Below are 17,676 nucleotides of genomic sequence, written 5' to 3' on the forward strand. Positions count from 1 at the left end.
CGAAGGGTTCCGTACCGTCGTACAAGTTTTTTTTAATTTTATGGCTGCCATTTTGAAATTTTTAGTGTTTGTTGTTATAGCGGCAATAGAAATATATATTCTGTGAATATTTCAGCCAAAAATAGTATGAGTTTCAACATTTTATGAATTTTCATCCTCTTATCGATTTTCAAAAATTCAACTTAAGCTTAGACTTTTTTTGTTAATTTTGTATTAGTGTAGATAGGTGATTGGTTAGTAAAGAATAAAATAAGTAATTAACAATTAATTAAAAAAAATTTAAGTATTTACACCATATTATAGCCACGATGGCTTGAAATGACATGGTTAAATAGAAGATTTTTTTGAAAAATCATTAAACTTTATACCTACCTACTGGTTTTGTTATTCTAACATTGCGTCGAAGTACCTATAGAATTTTCAAACTTTCTAAATTAAATAAAACATGCGAAGATATGAAAAATGCGACAGTGTGTATGTCTGTTACGTTATCACGGCCCATCCGATTAACCAATTTTGATGAAATTCTGTGCAGAGATAGCTTGAATCCCAGACACGGGATATAGGCTACATTTTATTCGGAAAATCAAAGAGTTCCCATGGGATTTTTCAAAAACCTAAAAAATGATGATGGATGCGGAAAAAGACGCGGGCGTATTTAAATCCATACTAATATTATAAACTAGCTGGTGCCCGCGACTTCGTCCGCGTGAAATTAATTTTTTAAAAATCCCGTGGAAACTCTTTGAGTTTCATTTATAATAACTTAATAAGGGTACTGATGTGAAAGTTTGTCAGTATGTCTGTCTGCTATACTTTTTCACAGCCCATTCGCTTAACCTTTTTTGACGTTTGGTACGGAGATAGGTATAGCTTGTATCCCAGAGACGGACATAGACTTTTTATTCCGGGAGATTTCCGGGAAATCCATCCGGACGGATGAAGTCGCAGGCATCAGCTAGTTCGCTATATCTTGAAAATACAGACCAATTATAATCACAGGCAGTGGTACTGATTCTGAGCACACCTAGATTTTAGAGTATTCGCATCCTCTTCTTACTAATGTATTATGAAAAGAACAGACACAGTTTGACAGTTTTAAATTTAATTTAGAGCTGTCATCCTGACTTTAGCTGCCAGTCGCGAGCCTATTGTGGCTAATTCCATTGTACACAATCTCTAAACTAAACTAAAATGGCACGTCTAAATCTATTGCTATCCCTTTCATAATGTTGCTTACGAAAAAGGATGGCATTAAATTTAGACCTGTTAATTTAGTTTAGTTTAGAGATTGTGTACAAGAGAATCGGTCCCAATGTGTAGCGTTCACTATAGAGTCTTTAAATATAAAATTCATGTGCCGTCCTTTTTAAGCAATATTAAAAAGAAAAAGCAATAGATACTTTGAATTTAGTTTAGAGAGAGACTACAGAATCGGCGCCTGGAGTTTTTATAATTCAAGAGCATTCAAATATCCGAAAAATACCTAACAATCATTTGCAGCGAACCGTAAATTGTAAACTATCCACATTTTTCAATCAAAGAAAAATCATAATATTTCCAAAAATAGTTACTAATATTTGCCATGAACCGTAAACTTTGTAAACATGCAATATTGAATTTGGAATTGTAAACAGGTAAAATTAAACTTTTGAGTATAAAAAGTGACGGGTTGCCTCCAAAAAATCACAGAACGGTGGTGATAGAATAACCAAAATGGCGTTTTTAACTGGTTTTTTCCTTGTTGGTAAGTTACTTTAGTAAATTTAATTACCTAAGTACTATAAGTTCATCATCATCATGATCAACCCATTGCCGACTCACTGCAGCGCACGGGTCTCCTCTCAGAGAGAAGGGTTTTGACCATATTCCATCATGCTGGCCAAGTGCGGTTGGCAGACTTCGCCACATACAACCCTCAGGCATACAGGTTTCCTCACGGACGTTTTTCTTCACCGTTAATTTCTTAAAACGCACCGAAAAGGTGCGTGCCCGGGATCGAACCCCCGACCTCCCGAATAGGAGCTGGGCGTCTTAACCACTAGGCTATCACGGCTTAACCATAAGTTCATCATGAACAACCCATCGCCGGCTCACTACAGAGCACGGGTCTTCTCTCAATATGAGAAGGGTTTGGCCATAGTCCACCACGCTGGTCAAGTGTGGATTGGCAAATTTCACACCTTTGAGAACATTATGGAGAACTCTCAGGCATGCAGGTTTCCTCACGATGTTTTCCTTCACCGTTAAAGCAAGTGATATTTAATTTTTCAAAACGCACATAGCTCCGAAAAGTTAGACGTGCCCGGGCTCGAACCCCCGACCTCCGATTAGAAGGCGGACGTCCTAACCACTAGGCTATCACAGCGCAAAGCAACGTTTAATAAATAGCAATAAGCTAATAGGTAATTGCGAGACTTGCGAGACTCTTGCTGCAAGACCAAGACCAAGACTGGGAGCGCAATACCAAGACCAAGACCAGGTGTATTGGCGCAAGACCAAGACCAAGACTGGCTACGTATCGTCTTGTTCGTTGCCAACGTTGCCAACTTAACTTAAGACCTGGAGCCGCAGCAGAAACAGCTGAAAACGGCAAGCGGCGCAAGTATGCCTCTCTTATAGAGAGTTCTTTACATTTTTGTTCCGTTTGCCGTGGAGACCCTGGAGCCATGGAGTCTTAGTGCAAAAAATTTTTTTACGAGACATTTCACCGCGATTAATAGCCTCATCTGGTGACAGAAGGGCTGGCTCATTTTTTGCGCAACGGGTCAGCCTGGCTGTCCAGCGCGGAAATGAAAATTCTTGGCACCATTCCACACGGGCATGATTTATATAGTAATTAGATAAGCTTTAAGTTTTATTGTAATATTAAAAAAAAAACTTAACCATTATTTTCTAGCTCTACTATGCTCAGTACGCTGCAACCCATTGGGTGAAACCACCGTCTGTGAATCTACGCCCAATGTTTTGCCGAGCTTTGGCCTTGGGGTTGGACCGTTGGGACTAAACCTACCATCATCTTTACTAATGCAGCTTATGTCACAAACCGTGGCCCCAACGTTGGGCTCGACTACCATATGTGACAGCAAACCTAACATTGGCTTACCTGTCATTTCACCTTATGGCTTACCTTTCAATACAGGTAACTACTTTTACTACCTGATTATCATCATCATTATCAACCCATCGCCGGCCCACTACTAAGCGTGGGTTCCCTCTTAGTGTGAGAAGGAAAGAAAGTAGGCAAGAAAAAAATGCAAATTTTTTGAAAGTTAGAAACGTTTAGACCATGTAGTCCGCCACGCTAGCCCAGCGCGGATCGGCAGACTTTATACACCTTCGAGAACATTATGGAGAATTCTCAGGCATACGATGATTCCCTTCACCGTTGAAGCAAGCGTTGTGACATTTAATCACAACCACAACGCATATAAAAGTTAGAGGTGCGTGTCCGGGATCGAACCCCTGACCCCGAAATCGTCTAAGCCACTAGGCTATCGTGGCACAACCGCACCGCACGCTATAAGTACCTATAATGCAGCATAAATTTTGAGGACTCACCATTTTTAGGGTTCCGTACCTCAAAAGGAAAAAAGGAACCCTTATAGGATCGCATTGTCTGCCTGTCTGTCTGTCCTGTCTGTCAAGAGAACCTATTTGGTACTTCCCGTCGACCTAGAATCATTAAATTTGGTAGATAGGTAGGTCTTATAGTACAAGTAAAGGAATAAATCCGAAAACCGTGAATTTGTGGTTACATCACAAAAAAAAATGTGTTTACGTAATTTTTAATAACAGCGCCATCTATATGTGATTTGATAAATTAAAATTAATTTATCAAATCACATATAGATGGCGCTGTTGTCATTATCTTGCAGTGTTGCACATAAAAATGTTAAAATATCTTGTACGATAGTACGGAATCCTTCGTGTGCGAGTCCGACTCGCACTTGGCCGGTTTTTTGCTCCATGTCTCAACTGTCATATCAAAAGTACGATCTACCCTTATATAAAGGACTAAAATTCTCTAAAATCGTATTTTTGACATGACAGCTGTTGACACAGAGCAAAAATGGCGCGTGAGTTCTCAAATGCTCTATATAGATTTGTATATTATTTTAGTTCTGATAAAATAATCATAATTGTTTTTTTAGGTCTTGGTACAGGCACAATATGTGAATCCATGCCGAACCTTGGCTTACCTCTGCTACAAAACTACGGGTTACCTGTCCCCGGCCAAACAACCATCTGCGAAAGTTCACCCAACCTATCCCCATTGAACTTACCTTTACCTTACGGCTTGAACTTACCTGGACTACTACCTGTCCCTAGTCAAACAACACTATGCGAAAGTACACCCAATCTATCCCCACTAAACTTACCTTACGGCTTGAACTTACCTGGACTATTACCTGTCCCTAGTCAAACAACACTATGCGAAAGTGTATCCAATCTATCCCCACTAAACTTACCTTACGGCCTAAACTTACCTGGACTATTTAACAACTTACCTGGATCAACCACTGTAATCGAAAGTACTCCCAATGCTATTTCACCACTTGGCATGCCTTTCGGCTTACCTGGGATGGGATTAGCTGGGTTGGGTTTACCTTATTCCAGGCAACTTGGAGGCCTTGGCTTTGGTTTACCTCTTAATGGACTAGGCTTACCTCTAAACGGACTTGGTAGATTCCCAGTCAGTCCTTTCGGCTTACCAATAATGTAAAATCCATTATTCTAACGAAACACAACTAACACAACGAATACGTAGTACAGTATGCGGCCGAAAGTAATGTACATCGGCCTTTAGAATGACATTTCGGCTTTGTAGAGCGTTGTCTCTTTCGCTCATACCTATATGACGCTTTGTCGTTCTCAACGACAGAGACAGTGCTCTACAAATTTGCTCCTTCTAAACGTCGATGTACATTACTTTCGGCCGCGTACTGTACATAAATTTTGAGAAACAACTCGTCATAATATTTGCTCTATTTGTCAACTGTTCTGTCAAAAGTACGATTTTAGTTCTTAATTTAAAAGTGAACCGTACTTTGACATGATAGGTGATACATACCCCTATGGGTAAAATGGCGAGTGAGATCTCAAAATGTACGCACTATACGATGTTAACTTCACCATGGTAAACTGTAAAGTCATCTATACCTTGTCCATTTTAAGAACGGCCTTTTGACAGCTCGACGACTGCTAAGTTATAGTGATGTCCTAAAGGACGTATGGACAAAGTATAAGTATAAAGTAAGGTAAAGGATTTTAAGTTGGTCTCATTTATTTATAAGCAAGTTAAAAAATACTTTGGACATAATATTTTGTTTTAACTTTCATTGTAATTTTCGATACAGATTTTCTAATAGTTGAAATATCATACAAATGTTTTTGAAATACAAATATTTTTTATTTAAGTTTGGTATTTTCTAAATAAGCGTTAAAAATATTCACTTGATTGGCTGAAGAATTATTTTTATTTGTTTTTAAATTGACTACCGAACTTGCAAATAATTAAAAAATTGTATTCTGTATATCATTGCATGTCCAAAGATTTAAAAAAATGTACGAGTAAATTTTATATTTTGTGAAATTTATATAATTTTGTTATATGTATAAAATTGGCGTAAATAAAACTTAATATGTATATCTTATTGCTTTTCTTTATTTCGTTATGAGTACCTACCTAATTTATCAATAACCTAGTGGTCCATATTAGGGGATACGAAATTTGATCCCGGGCACGCATATCTATCTTTTCGCAGTTACGTGCGTTCTTGGTTTCATGGTGAAGGAAAACATCGTGACGAAGCCTGTGGCCTGAGAGTTTTCTTCATAATGTTCTCAAAGGTGTGCGAAGTCTGCCAATCCGCACTTCACATGGTGCACTATGGCTTAGCCCCTCTCGTTTGATTAGCAATTGTTTTGTTTTTCAAAATGTGTCTTCAAAGTTTCATTGAATTTGTTTGTAATGGGAACCAAACTAAGTTTGAAATAAAGCACTGGGGAGTGCGCTAGGATTACTTCTAAAGTAACTAGCCACGGCCGAAGCCTCCTATTAGAGGACAGGATAAATTCTGTCTATATAATATCTGTCTGATTAAATAAAAACACAAAATAAAATGTTCAAACAACTCGTATTTTATTCGTTGGCTCATACAATCTTTGCAAATGTAGTCTTAAAACAATAAAATATACAATTAATACAATAATAATTATACATATAAATTAAAATAATACTTACATATAGGGGTTTGCACAATATATTTAGGTATTTAAAAAATGCTTAAGATGGAATGAGCATTTAAACTTAGCGCTTGACTACAATCAGACCTTGTGGCAAGTGATGATGCAGCCTAAGATGGAGCGAGCTTGCCTAGAAGATGCCTATTCACTCTTGACTTGAAGGTACCAATGCTATGGCTAGCGGGGAAAACGGACGCCGGAAGTTTGTCCGATGATGCTAGCTGGATTGCTGATTGATGGTGAATTGAAGGTACCTATATTAAAAATGGAGGGGAAAGTAGGAGTTTTATAGATCTGATTTTCTAGTATTCGGATTGGATGCAATGCGAAAAGGACCTAATATGAAATACCCCTGCTGGAAGAACTTAATATGAGATAGCTCTTAGTTAAAACCCTGCTGGCAAGCGCAAGGGTCTGGACAAGGTGGAGGGGGACATGGGTTGTACACGCACACCTTGGCACCACCGCGGGTCCTGAACCGTGTGATGGGGTTTGGTTGGAAGCAGATGGTGGGGGACTGTGGTACCACTATCCTGGGGGGCTGTACCACGAGGGTGTCCGGTGGTGGTGGCTGGATTGCTGGTGGGGTTACCTGTGAAGAAACAATAATGTTAAAAAAAACGACCGAACTTGACCCGAAGGGTTCCTTTCCATCGTACAAGATATTTTAACATTTTTATGTGCAACACTGCAAGATAATGACAACAGTGCCATCTTTATGTGATTTGATAAATTAAAATTTATTTATCAAATCACATATAGATGGCGCTGTAATTAAAATGTGTTGACGAAAAATTTCATGAACACATTTTTTTGTAATGTAACCACGAATTCACGGGTTTCGGATTTTTTTTCTTTATTTGTGCTATAAGAGCAACCTACCTGCCAAATTTCAAGATTCTAGGTCATCGGGAAGTACCCGATAGGTTAACTTGACAGACGCGTCAAACATACAGACTGTATACCTACGGACAGACGGACAGACAGACCGACAACAAAATGATCCTAGAAGGGCTCCTTTTTTCTTTGAAGATACGCACGTTAAAAAAACCAGCCAAGGCACCGAGGGTTACGTACTATAGTGCGACAAGGCTCTCTTGGCACTTGAATGACATTGACAGGGGGGGCGCTGTTGGAGAACAATGACTTAGAATATTCAAACAAGAACAAAGGGGACATTGCGGGTCTTCTCCGTTTGGCCGGAACGGCCAAGCGGGGGTACGGGCCTCGAGGCATGGCCTCCTTACCCGGGTGGGGCGCAGGGCAACTTTGTGCCCTGGTGACTGTTTTTAAGTCGGAATTACACCGACTTGGGCCTGCCAATCTTGGCTTATGGCCCTAGAGGACTTGTTCTGTTTGTTTGTTGAGATGTTTTCGGTCCAGGGTCGTCAATACGAGGTCGGTCTCCGCGCGACGGCGTTAAGTTCGCCGTCGAGCGCGGAGACGAGGTCAAGTCCGGTGGGTCTCGCGTCGTCGTAATCGTCGTCGCTTGGATCATTTGCGTTCTGCGACAATGATGACGATCGCAGGAGCTCACGAAATAGTTGACGCCCGGTCGGCGGTCTAGGGATGAGTGAAGCGATGCCGTGGAGGTGCTCGTACGGTCCGTTGTCCGCCGCGCAAACATGTGCCGCGCGAGTGTGCGGACGTACTCCTCCACGGTGGGCGTCTTGAGGTCGCGGTGGATGACGTCGTTCCTCACGTACCTCGGAGCTTTCACGATTAGGCGCAGGCACTTGTTTTGTTGGATTTGTTGGACAAAGGGGACACTTGACGGCAACGTTGGTTCCGATTTTCGCCACGCGGCATGATAAGCCTTGTCGCGCTGTAATCTTTTTAACCGACTTCAAAAAAAGGAGGAGGTAATCAATTTTTTTTTTTTTTTTTTTTTTATGTATGTTCCCCGATTACTCAAAAACGCCTGGACCGATTTTGAAAATTCTTTTTTTGTTTGAAAGGGTATACTTCAAAGTTGGTCCCATTTCAATTTGGTGAAGATCTGATGAACATCTTCGAAGATAGATACTGGAACTCCTCAACGGATAAGAGTAAATTGCTCGCGATCAGTGTAATAGCTTAGTAAACAGTAGATTTTTAACCAGGCATAGCATAATTCCATGGGGCCACTAAAAATTGTGAAATAAAAAATTTTTACAAAAAAAATAAAAACCGACTTCGTTACATAAACACTAAAAATTGAAAAATAATTTAATTTATTACCGAATATATTATGTATACAAGAGTTAATATAGTTCCATAATAATATTTTTTGGGGTCGGTGCCAATGAGGTGCCATTGTGGAGTCCCATAAAAATATGAAGTCTAGACGATTCGCGCAGCTAAAGCTAATTGGCACCGGCACCAAAGAGTATTATTATGGAACTATATTAACTCTTGTATACATAATATATTCGGTAATAAATTAAATTATTTTTAAATTTTTAGTGTTTATGTAACGAAGTCGGTTTTTATTTTTTTTGTAAAAAAAAATTTATGACACAAAGTTCATGCTCACAAAGATGTTGCGAGAAAAAGTCAATTTGTGAATAAATCAAGTTTCAATTCCAATTCAAACTTCGCTTAAGCTTAATTAGAAACTTCCGGGCGTGTGCTAAACTTTAAACTTTAAACATATCAACGCTCCTTGATATTGGGCCATAATGAGCAATCATGGTTCACCTCACCTCAAACTCGATAGAAAGTTTAAACTTCTGCACAGGCACTACTAAACTTCTATACGACGCTAGAGAATGTTCCCAATATATTATGACCACTTTTTAGGGTTCCGTACCTCAAAAGGAAAAACGGAACCCTTCTAGGATCATTTTGTTGTCTGTCGGTCTGTCAAGAAACCTACAGGGTACTTCCCGTTGACTTAGAATCATGAAATTTGGCAGGTAGGTAGGTCTTATAGCTCATAGCTTATAAAAAATCTGAAAACCGTGAATTTGTGGTTACATCACACACAAAAAATTGGTCATGAACTAAAAATTAGTATTTTCAATTTTCCAAGTAAGATAACTATATCAAGTGGGCTATCATATGAAAGGGCTTCACCTGTGCATTCTAAAGCAGATTTTTATTTATTTTTATGCATCATAGTTTTTTAAATTATCGTGAAAAATGTCGAAAAAAAACGATTGTAGTACGGAACTCTCGTTGCGCGAGTCTGACTCGCACTTGCCCGGTTTTACGTCATAAATATAGGTAATATTAGTATGGATGTAGTACCTATGAATTAAGATTTAGTGCTGTTGTAAAGGAATGCAACCCTAGGTTTATACTCTTTGTTAATTATGTTCATGAAAATGAAATTTGGCAGGTAGGTAGGTCTTATAGCGGGGAATAATCTGGAAACCATGAATTTGTGGTAACATCACACAAAAAAAATTAAATTGTGGTCATGAACTAAAAATGAGTATTTTCAATTTTCCAAGTATCACATCAAAGAGAAACTGGTTACCTTGATGCATGCAGGTTTCGGTGGTTGCACGGGCGCAGGTCTAACTATAATAGGCTGTGGTTGTGGAGGGCGCACCGGCGGGGGTTGCACCATTATTGGTTCTGGTGTAGGCGGCTGTACTGGGGGTGGTTGAACCTGGAAGATTGAACAAAGGGGGTAGATAATTATATCTACCAATAGATGGTCGCTCATAAGAAAACTCAGATTCACTCAGCGGGCGATGGAGAGAGCTATGTGCGGAGTTTCTCTACGTCATCAAATCAGAAATGAGGAGATCCGTAGGAGAACTAGAGTAACCGACATAGCTCAACGGGTTGCGCAGCTGAAGTGGCAATGGGCAGGGCACATAGTTCGAAAAATCGATACCCCTTTTTGAGGGTGCTTAAATATTTACCCGTATCGGCGCTGGTGGTTGGGGCTGCACCGGTGCTGGTCTGACCCAGATGGCGGGAGGGGTTGGCAGCTTGATGGTCCCCGGCTTCACCATTATAGGCTGGGGGGTCGGGAACCTTACGAGACCTGGTTTTATTATCACCGTTCCTGAAATGAGGATTAAAATTAGTGTTGCCCAAATGCAAGAACAAGACGATACGTAACCAGTCTTGGTCTTGGTCTTGGTCTTGGTATTGCGCTCCCAGTCTTGGTCTTGGTCTTGGTCTTGCAGCAAGAGTCTCGCAAGTCTCGCAATTACCTATTAGCTTATTGCTATTTATTAAACGTTACTTTGCGCTGTGATAGCCTAGTGGTTAGGACGTCCGCCTTCTAATCGGAGGTCGGGGGTTCGATCCCGGGGACGCACTTTTCGGAGTTGTGTGCGTTTTAATTAATTAAATATCACTTACTTTAACGGTGAAGGAAAACATCGTGAGGAAACCTGCATGCCTGAGAGTTCTCCATAATGTTCTCAAAGGTGTCTTCACAAGTCTACTAATCCGCACATGGCCAGCGTGGTAGACTGTGGCCAAAACGCTTCTCACTCTGAGAGAAGACCCGTACTCTGCAGCAGTGAGCCGGCGATGAGTTGATCATGATGATGATGACGACGTAACAGAGAGAGCGTACTAACTTCTTTCCGTGCATAGAGTGATAGAAGGTTGAGTTTGTACTTTTGATTGTACTAGGATGTTATGAAATAGAAGAGTTTAAACTTACCAGTAGGAGCTTGCCCATATACATAACGAACTGCAGCGTCATTTGGGTTACACGGCCCTACTTGTATGGTATCCTGGTACCCAGGACAGGGGTCAGGTTGGGGACAAGGGGGTAAATTCTCCTCACAAGGGGGCGGCTGTGGGCATGGGCAGGGGTCAGGAGTCGGCTCGGGGCATGGTGGGGGACACGGTGGCGGACACGGCGGGGGACATGGTGGGAGACAGGGGTACTGCATTTGGGGGTCCGGCATTGGTAGTCCCCATGATGACCCGATGAGAAGAACTGGGGAAATACAGTATAGATTTAAGTTTTCTTAAATAAAAAAAATAAAAAAATAAAATGTTTTTTTTTTTGCAATGGAGATTAGAGAATACTTTCTGGTGGTGTGGAATACCTTAGAATATTTTACTTAGACTGACAGACAAACAGGCAGACAACGAAGTGATCCTATAAGGGTTCCTTTTTAGGGTTCCGTACCTCAAAAGGAAAACCGGAACCGGAACTAGAATAGAATCACTTTGTTGTCGAAAGTTGTCAAAAGTTGTCAATCGACAGACGTGGGTCTGTCAAGAAACCTACAGGGTAATTCCCGTTGACCTAGAATCATGAAATTTGGTAGGTAAGTGGGTCTTATAGCTGGCTTTAGGCTTTAGAAAACCGTGAATTTGTGGTTACATCACACAAAAAAAATTAAATTGTGGTCATGAACTGATAATTAGTATTTTCAATTTAGTTATTTATTTTAATGCATCATAGTTTTTGAATTATCGTGCAAAATGTCGAAAAATACGACTGTAGCACGGAACCCTCGGTGCGCGAGCTTGACTCGCACTCCGAGGTTTTTTCCTTTTGAGGTACAGAACCCAAAAAAAGGTGATTCAAGTCTATGGCACCAATAATAGGTCTTACCAGATAACCAGAGTGCTTTTCCCGCCACCATCTTCCAGCCAACTGATATTTCCAAAAACTAACAAACCTTTTATATTCAAAATCACAAAAATATTATAGAAACAAAACACAAACCAAATCTGAAACATTAAATTTACAATTAACGGTTTATGAATTCAAAATTTTAAACAAAATCGAAAATTATAAACGCTATATTTTCACAGATAAAATAATAATTTAGTAAATTATGAAAACAAAATATACCTACTTAGCTTTAAAATGGTTGAAAGATTTTAATTTTTTATTACTTTTTAAGTAACACCTTAACATAATCTTTTAAGTGCGTATCTAAATTTTGTTACGATTATGAAAAAGTTTCAGTTTTATGAATAATTTTCATCATCATCTGATGAATTATGATTTCATCATTTCACAGATTGACTGACTGATCTATCACCGCACAGCTCAAACTACTGGACGGATCGGGCTGAAATTTGGCATGCAGATAGCTATTATGACGAAGACATCCAGTAATAAAGGATTTTTGAAAATTCAACCCCTAAGGGAGTGAAATGGGGGTTACAAATTTGTGTAGTCCACGCGGACGAAGTCGCGAGCATAAGCTAGTTATTATTTAAATTGTATTTATTCTTTGTCCAAAGGGAAATTGTCATAATAAAACCGGCCAAGTGGGAGTCAGGCTCGCTCAATGAGGGTTCCGTACTACAGTCGTATTTTTTCGACATTTTGCATGATAATTCAAAAACTATGATACATAAAAATAAATAAAAACCTGTTTTAGAATGCACAGATGAAGATCTTTCGTATGATACCCCACTTGATATAGTTACTTACTTTACTTACTTAGAAAATTGAAAATTCTAATTATTAGTTCATGACCACAATTTAATTTTTTTTGTGTGATCTAACCTTAAGTTCACGGTTTTCAGATTTTTCCCCAAATGTCAGCTACAAGACCTGCCAAATTGCATGATTCTAGGTCAACGGGAAGTACCCTGTAGGTTTCTTGACAGACAGACTGACATACAGACAGACAGACAGACAGACAGACAGACAACAAAGTGATTTTTTTTTGCATTTTTTGTGGTTATCATATCAGTAATCATTAGTTCTATCACCTGTCTTCGTTTTTGTCACTTCTGGTTACAGCCTCTATCTATAGTGGTAATACATCCCGCCTGACCTAAACGCAAGTTAGTTTTAGAAGTTTAGTAGGTCATCAGATATATGTAGTACCAGCGGTTTAGGCTGTGCGTTGATATATATGTCAGTCAGTCAGTCAGTCAGTCAGGACTTCGAATTTTATATATATAGATAACTTTGACTACAAGGGATTAGAGCATAACTTTAACTACAAGGGACTTATGATACGACAGACTTACGTCATAATATTTAATGTTTTCGGTAACGGGTTTTCAATTGGAAATTCAATCCCAAAGGGGGTAAAAATGGGGTTTGAAATTTAAGTTGTCCAAGCGGTGATTCTAAGTCAACGGGAAGTACTCTGTAGGTTTCTTGACAGACCGACAGACAGACAGACACAACAAAGTGATCGTGTAAGGGTTCCGTTTTTCCTTTTGCAGTACGGAACCCTAAAAGTATAAAAATATTAAAAATCTGGAAGAGCCAAATTGTCAATTAAAATTCGTTTAGTATACTTTAATTTGTTCAGTTTTTACAAGTTTGAAACTTTTTACGCCCAAACTTTTTAAGGTACCTACATAAAAAGAGCCCCTTAAAAGTTAGTTTTAAGTATTTTTCTACGCCACAAGTATAACCTTCCGCCACCCAGTGCATGTTATTACCTCTTTAGGGTACTTTGTGTTGACCTAGAATCATGAAATTTGGCAGGTAGGTAGGTCTTATAGCAGACATTCGGGGAAAAATCTGAAAACCGTGAATTTGTGGTTACATCACACAAAAAAATATTAAATTGTGGTCATGAACTAATATAATTACTAACTTCTGGTGACAGAAGGGCTGGCTCATTTTTTGCGCAACGGATCAGCCTGGCTGTCCAGCGCGGAAATGCAGCCAGTATTCTTGGCACCATTCCACGCGGTCATGATTTATATAGTAATAAGATAAGGCTAGCTTTAAGTTTTATTGTAATATTAAAAAAAAAATCAAAGAAAAAAAATATATAATTAGTGTTTTCAATTATCAAAGTAAAATAACTATATATCAAGTCGGGTATCATATGAAAGGTCTTCATCTGTGCATTCTAAAACAGATTTTTTTTTTTTATGCATCATAGTTTTTGAATTATCGTGCAAAATGTCGAAAAATGTACTACTGAACCGAGCCTGACTCGCACTTGGCCGGTTTTTTCCTTTTGAGGTACGGAACCGTAAAAGTAGCCTTTGTCCATAAACTGGACACCAAGCTATCCGTGTATCATAAGGTGATGCGCACGATGTCACGGGCACGAATGAGTACCTACCCAGAGGCAGGCACGTGCCCACTGCCTAGGCCCTAGGGGCGCGAGGTTACGAAAGGGCGCGCTACTCATGTAGAGTTCAATTACCTGGCCTACGCCTACCTAAATATCCCTACTAAGTAATATTATCTTGGAGTGACCGAAAACTGCCTCTTCTCTACATAGTCTAAATATATAAAAGGAAAGGCTGACTGACTGACTGATCTATCAACGCACAGCTCAAACTACTGGACGGATCGGGCTGAGGCATGCAGATAGCTATTATGACGTAGGCATCCGCTAAGAAAGGATTTTTGAAAATTCAACCCCTAAGGGGGTGAAATAGGGGTTTGAAATTTGTGTAGTCCACGCGGACGAAGTCACGGGCATAAGCTAGTATAAAATAAAGTCGCTTCCCGCTGTCTGTATGTATGAACGCGTAGATCTTTCAAACCACGCAACGGATTTCAATGCGGATTTCAATAATACATAGATAGAGTGATTCAAGAGGAAGGTTTATAGGTATAGTTTAATATTGGTTTGTGTTAATTTGTTGAAATATGACGATATTTGAACAAAATGTCGGAAGAATCACTCCTCACTGTCACCACATTAGTATCTACATTGCACCCCATGCGAAAGTGGGGCGGGTCGCTAGTCTTTAAAATAGCAAAGTGTGATGTTCTTCACTCGTTCACATAAATAGTATAATCACCAACTACCAGCTATGCAATGAGACGAGACAATTGCTCTTTAGAAGTTAGTAAAAATTTTAATATGGCTGCTAGAGGGGCGCCTATGAGGTACTTGCCTAGGGCGCCTTCGCCTTAATCCGCCTCTGCCTATTATTCAATTTCCAACACTATTTTGAAATCCCTGTGCAGTAAAGATGTAGTAAAGTTATGTATTCATTCAATAAATAACTAGTTACTTCATGTTATTAATGGATTTTATCAACGAGAGGAAACTTGTCGGTCTCAGGAAGGAAATTGGAAATACGTGCGAGCTTCCGGAAAATTAATAAGCTCAGTGTTCCATTGAAATTATTATTATTTATTATTATTATTACCTCAAAAGGAAAAACGGAACCCTTATAGGATCACTTTGTTGTCTGTCTGTCTGTCTGTCTATGCGTCTGTCTGTCAAGAAACCTACAGGGTACTTCCCGTTGACCTAGAATCATGAAATTTGGCAGATATAGGTAGGTCTTATAGCAGACATTAGGGGAAAAATCTGAACATTATAAAACAGATTTTTATTTATTTTTATGCATCATAGTTTTTGAATTATCGTGCAAAATGTCGAAAAAATACGAGTGTGGTACGGAACCTTCGTTGCGCGAGCCTGACTCGTACTTGGCCAGTTTTTTAGAGTTATACTTTCCTAAATTTTTATACATTTCACGTAAGTTATACAACTCGTTTTCTGTATTTGGTGAACGTGTACCTACTTACCATAGACAAACTGTAGAGCCGAGTTCTCTATGTCGAGGAAAAGTTACATAAACTAAGCAAACTTAGGAGTTTAGAGCAAAAATGTACGTAAACTAGGGATATCATCTCAGAATATTGTCTAAGTTTTTGGATATAAGTAGATTTTTACTAAAAGTTATCAATAATCTAAATATATAAAAGGAAAAGGTGACTGACTGACTGACTGACTGACTGACTGATCTATCAACGCACAGCTCAAACTACTGGACGGATCGGGCTGAAATTTGGCATGCAGATAGCTATTATGACGTAGGCATCCGCTAAGAAAGGATTTTTGAAAATTCAACCCCTAAGGGGGTGAAATAGGGGTTTGAAATTTGAGTAGTCCACGCGGACGAAGTCGCGAGCATAAGCTAGTTTTATCTAAATATATAAAAGGAAAAGGTGACTGACTGACTGATCTATCAACGCACAGCTCAAACTACTGGACGGATCGGATTGAAATTTGGCATGCAGATAGCTATTATAACGTAGGCGTCCGCTAAGAAAGGATTTTTGAAAATTCAACACCTAAGGGGGTGAAATAGGGGTTTGAAGTTTGTGTAAATTTTTTTTTTATTAATTTTTTTATTCAGATACAAGTTAGCCCTTACTGTAATCTCACCTGATGGTAAGTGATGATGCAGTCTAAGATGATAGCGGGCTAACCTGGAAGGGATATGGCAGTTACTATGGCAGTGGCAGAGTAATCCACGCGGACAAAGTCGCGAGCATAAGCTAGTAGGATCATAAAGGCGAAATGTATGGAAAAGTCTGCGCGCCCGAGCGCGTTGCACATTTTTTATAAATATTTTATAGTTAAAATTACTCTGTTACCATAAAATATCGTATTCTTAGTATATTAAACATTGAACGTAAATATGTTTTTTTATTGAAATTGGTTTTACTTATATCAATCGAATAATACTGGATTTTCTTCTAATGGTCGTGTAAAAATGCGTATTTTGGGGAAACTTCACGATTTTTTCGTTTCGAGTCAAATTTTGCCAATTGTGCTTTGGCTCTCGTAATTCACTAAAGAATATCTGTAAATTGTTATACTATTACTTGCAATCATCATCATCATCATCAACCAATAGACGTCCACTGCTGGACATAGGTCTCTTGTAGGGACTTCCACACGCCACGGTCTTGTGCCGCCTGGATCCAGCGGCTCCCTGCGACTCGTCTGATGTCGTCCGTCCACCTAGTGGGGGGTCTTCCAACGCTGCGTCTTCCGGTGCGAGGTCGCCATTCCAACACCTTGGGACCCCAACGTCTATCGGTTGTACGAACTATGTGCCCTGCCCATTGCCACTTCAGCTTCGCAACCCGTTGAGCTATGTCGGTTACTCTAGTTCTCCTACGGATCTCCTCACGTCAGATTTGATGACGTAGAGAAACTCCGCACATAGCTCTCTCCATCGCCCGCTGAGTGACTCTGAGCTTTCTTATGAGGCCCATAGTTAGCGACCATGTCTCTGTTACTTACAATATAAATAAACAAATTTGTAGTCCCCTAAACCCCCTAGTCCCCTAAGGCCCCTAAACTTCGAAATAAGCTTAAGGTAAGTAAGTTAGTAAGCTGTGATAGTCTAGTGGTTAGGACGTCCGCCTTCTAATCGGAGGTCGGGGGTTCGATCCCGGGCACGCACCTCTAACTTTTCGGAGCTATGTGCGTTTTTTAAAATTAATTAAATATCACTTGCTTTAACGGTGAAGGAAAACATCGTGAGGAAACCTGCATGCCTGAGAGTTCTCCATAATGTTCTCAAAGGTGTGTGAAGTCTACCAATCCGCACATTGCCAGCGTGGTAAACTATGGCCAAAAACCCTTCTCACTCTTAGAGGACACCCGTGCTCTGTAGTGAGCCGGTAATGGGTTGATCATGATGAAGTAAGTTAAGGAGAATAAAACAAAGTTTTAAACATAAATACATATAATTTTACACAAATAAAAACATAATTATAGTATTTTACATACAAATAGAACTGACTAACATATGCAAAGA

General features: G+C 39.5%; 3 protein-coding genes across 4 annotated transcripts in view; 2 read left to right on the forward strand and 1 right to left on the reverse strand.

The window, feature by feature from the left end:
- klg (klingon) overlaps positions 1-17,676 on the forward strand; it is a 113,287-nt gene that overhangs the window by 39,662 nt on the left and 55,949 nt on the right. The gene's annotated exons all lie outside the window — the stretch shown is intronic.
- Positions 1,711-4,726, forward strand: LOC117995015 (uncharacterized). The gene is made up of 4 exons (XM_069508317.1): positions 1,711-1,747; positions 2,900-3,142; positions 4,155-4,292; positions 4,473-4,726. Exons 1-4 carry the CDS (start codon positions 1,717-1,719, stop codon positions 4,724-4,726), a joined length of 666 nt encoding a protein of 221 aa, XP_069364418.1. The 5' UTR covers positions 1,711-1,716.
- On the reverse strand, positions 6,607-11,848 carry LOC117995073 (uncharacterized). Its single transcript, XM_034983068.2, has 5 exons — positions 11,774-11,848; positions 10,865-11,146; positions 10,107-10,252; positions 9,713-9,847; positions 6,607-6,841 (listed from the first exon to the last, which is right to left on the reverse strand). The coding sequence occupies exons 1-5, from the start codon at positions 11,802-11,804 to the stop codon at positions 6,632-6,634; spliced, it is 804 nt and encodes a 267-aa protein (XP_034838959.1). The 5' UTR covers positions 11,805-11,848; the 3' UTR covers positions 6,607-6,631.

Source organism: Maniola hyperantus, chromosome 28 (genome assembly GCF_902806685.2).
Source record: "Maniola hyperantus chromosome 28, iAphHyp1.2, whole genome shotgun sequence".
In the NCBI taxonomy this organism is placed as follows: Eukaryota; Metazoa; Arthropoda; class Insecta; order Lepidoptera; family Nymphalidae; genus Maniola; species Maniola hyperantus.

Bases quoted from the DNA above. Each gene is read 5' to 3' on its own strand.
- LOC117995073 (XM_034983068.2), bottom strand. From the start codon at position 11,804: ATGGTGGCGGGAAAAGCACTCTGGTTATCTG. The intron at 11,147-11,773 runs GTAAGACCTATT...GTATTTCCCCAG, and splicing joins AAAAGCACTCTGGTTATCTG to TTCTTCTCATCGGGTCATCA. The intron at 10,253-10,864 runs GTAAGTTTAAAC...TCCTCATTTCAG, and splicing joins ATATGGGCAAGCTCCTACTG to GAACGGTGATAATAAAACCA.
- LOC117995015 (XM_069508317.1), top strand. From the start codon at position 1,717: ATGGCGTTTTTAACTGGTTTTTTCCTTGTTG. The intron at 3,143-4,154 runs GTAACTACTTTT...TTGTTTTTTTAG, and splicing joins TGGCTTACCTTTCAATACAG to GTCTTGGTACAGGCACAATA. The intron at 4,293-4,472 runs CTTACGGCTTGA...CACTAAACTTAC, and splicing joins CCCATTGAACTTACCTTTAC to CTTACGGCCTAAACTTACCT.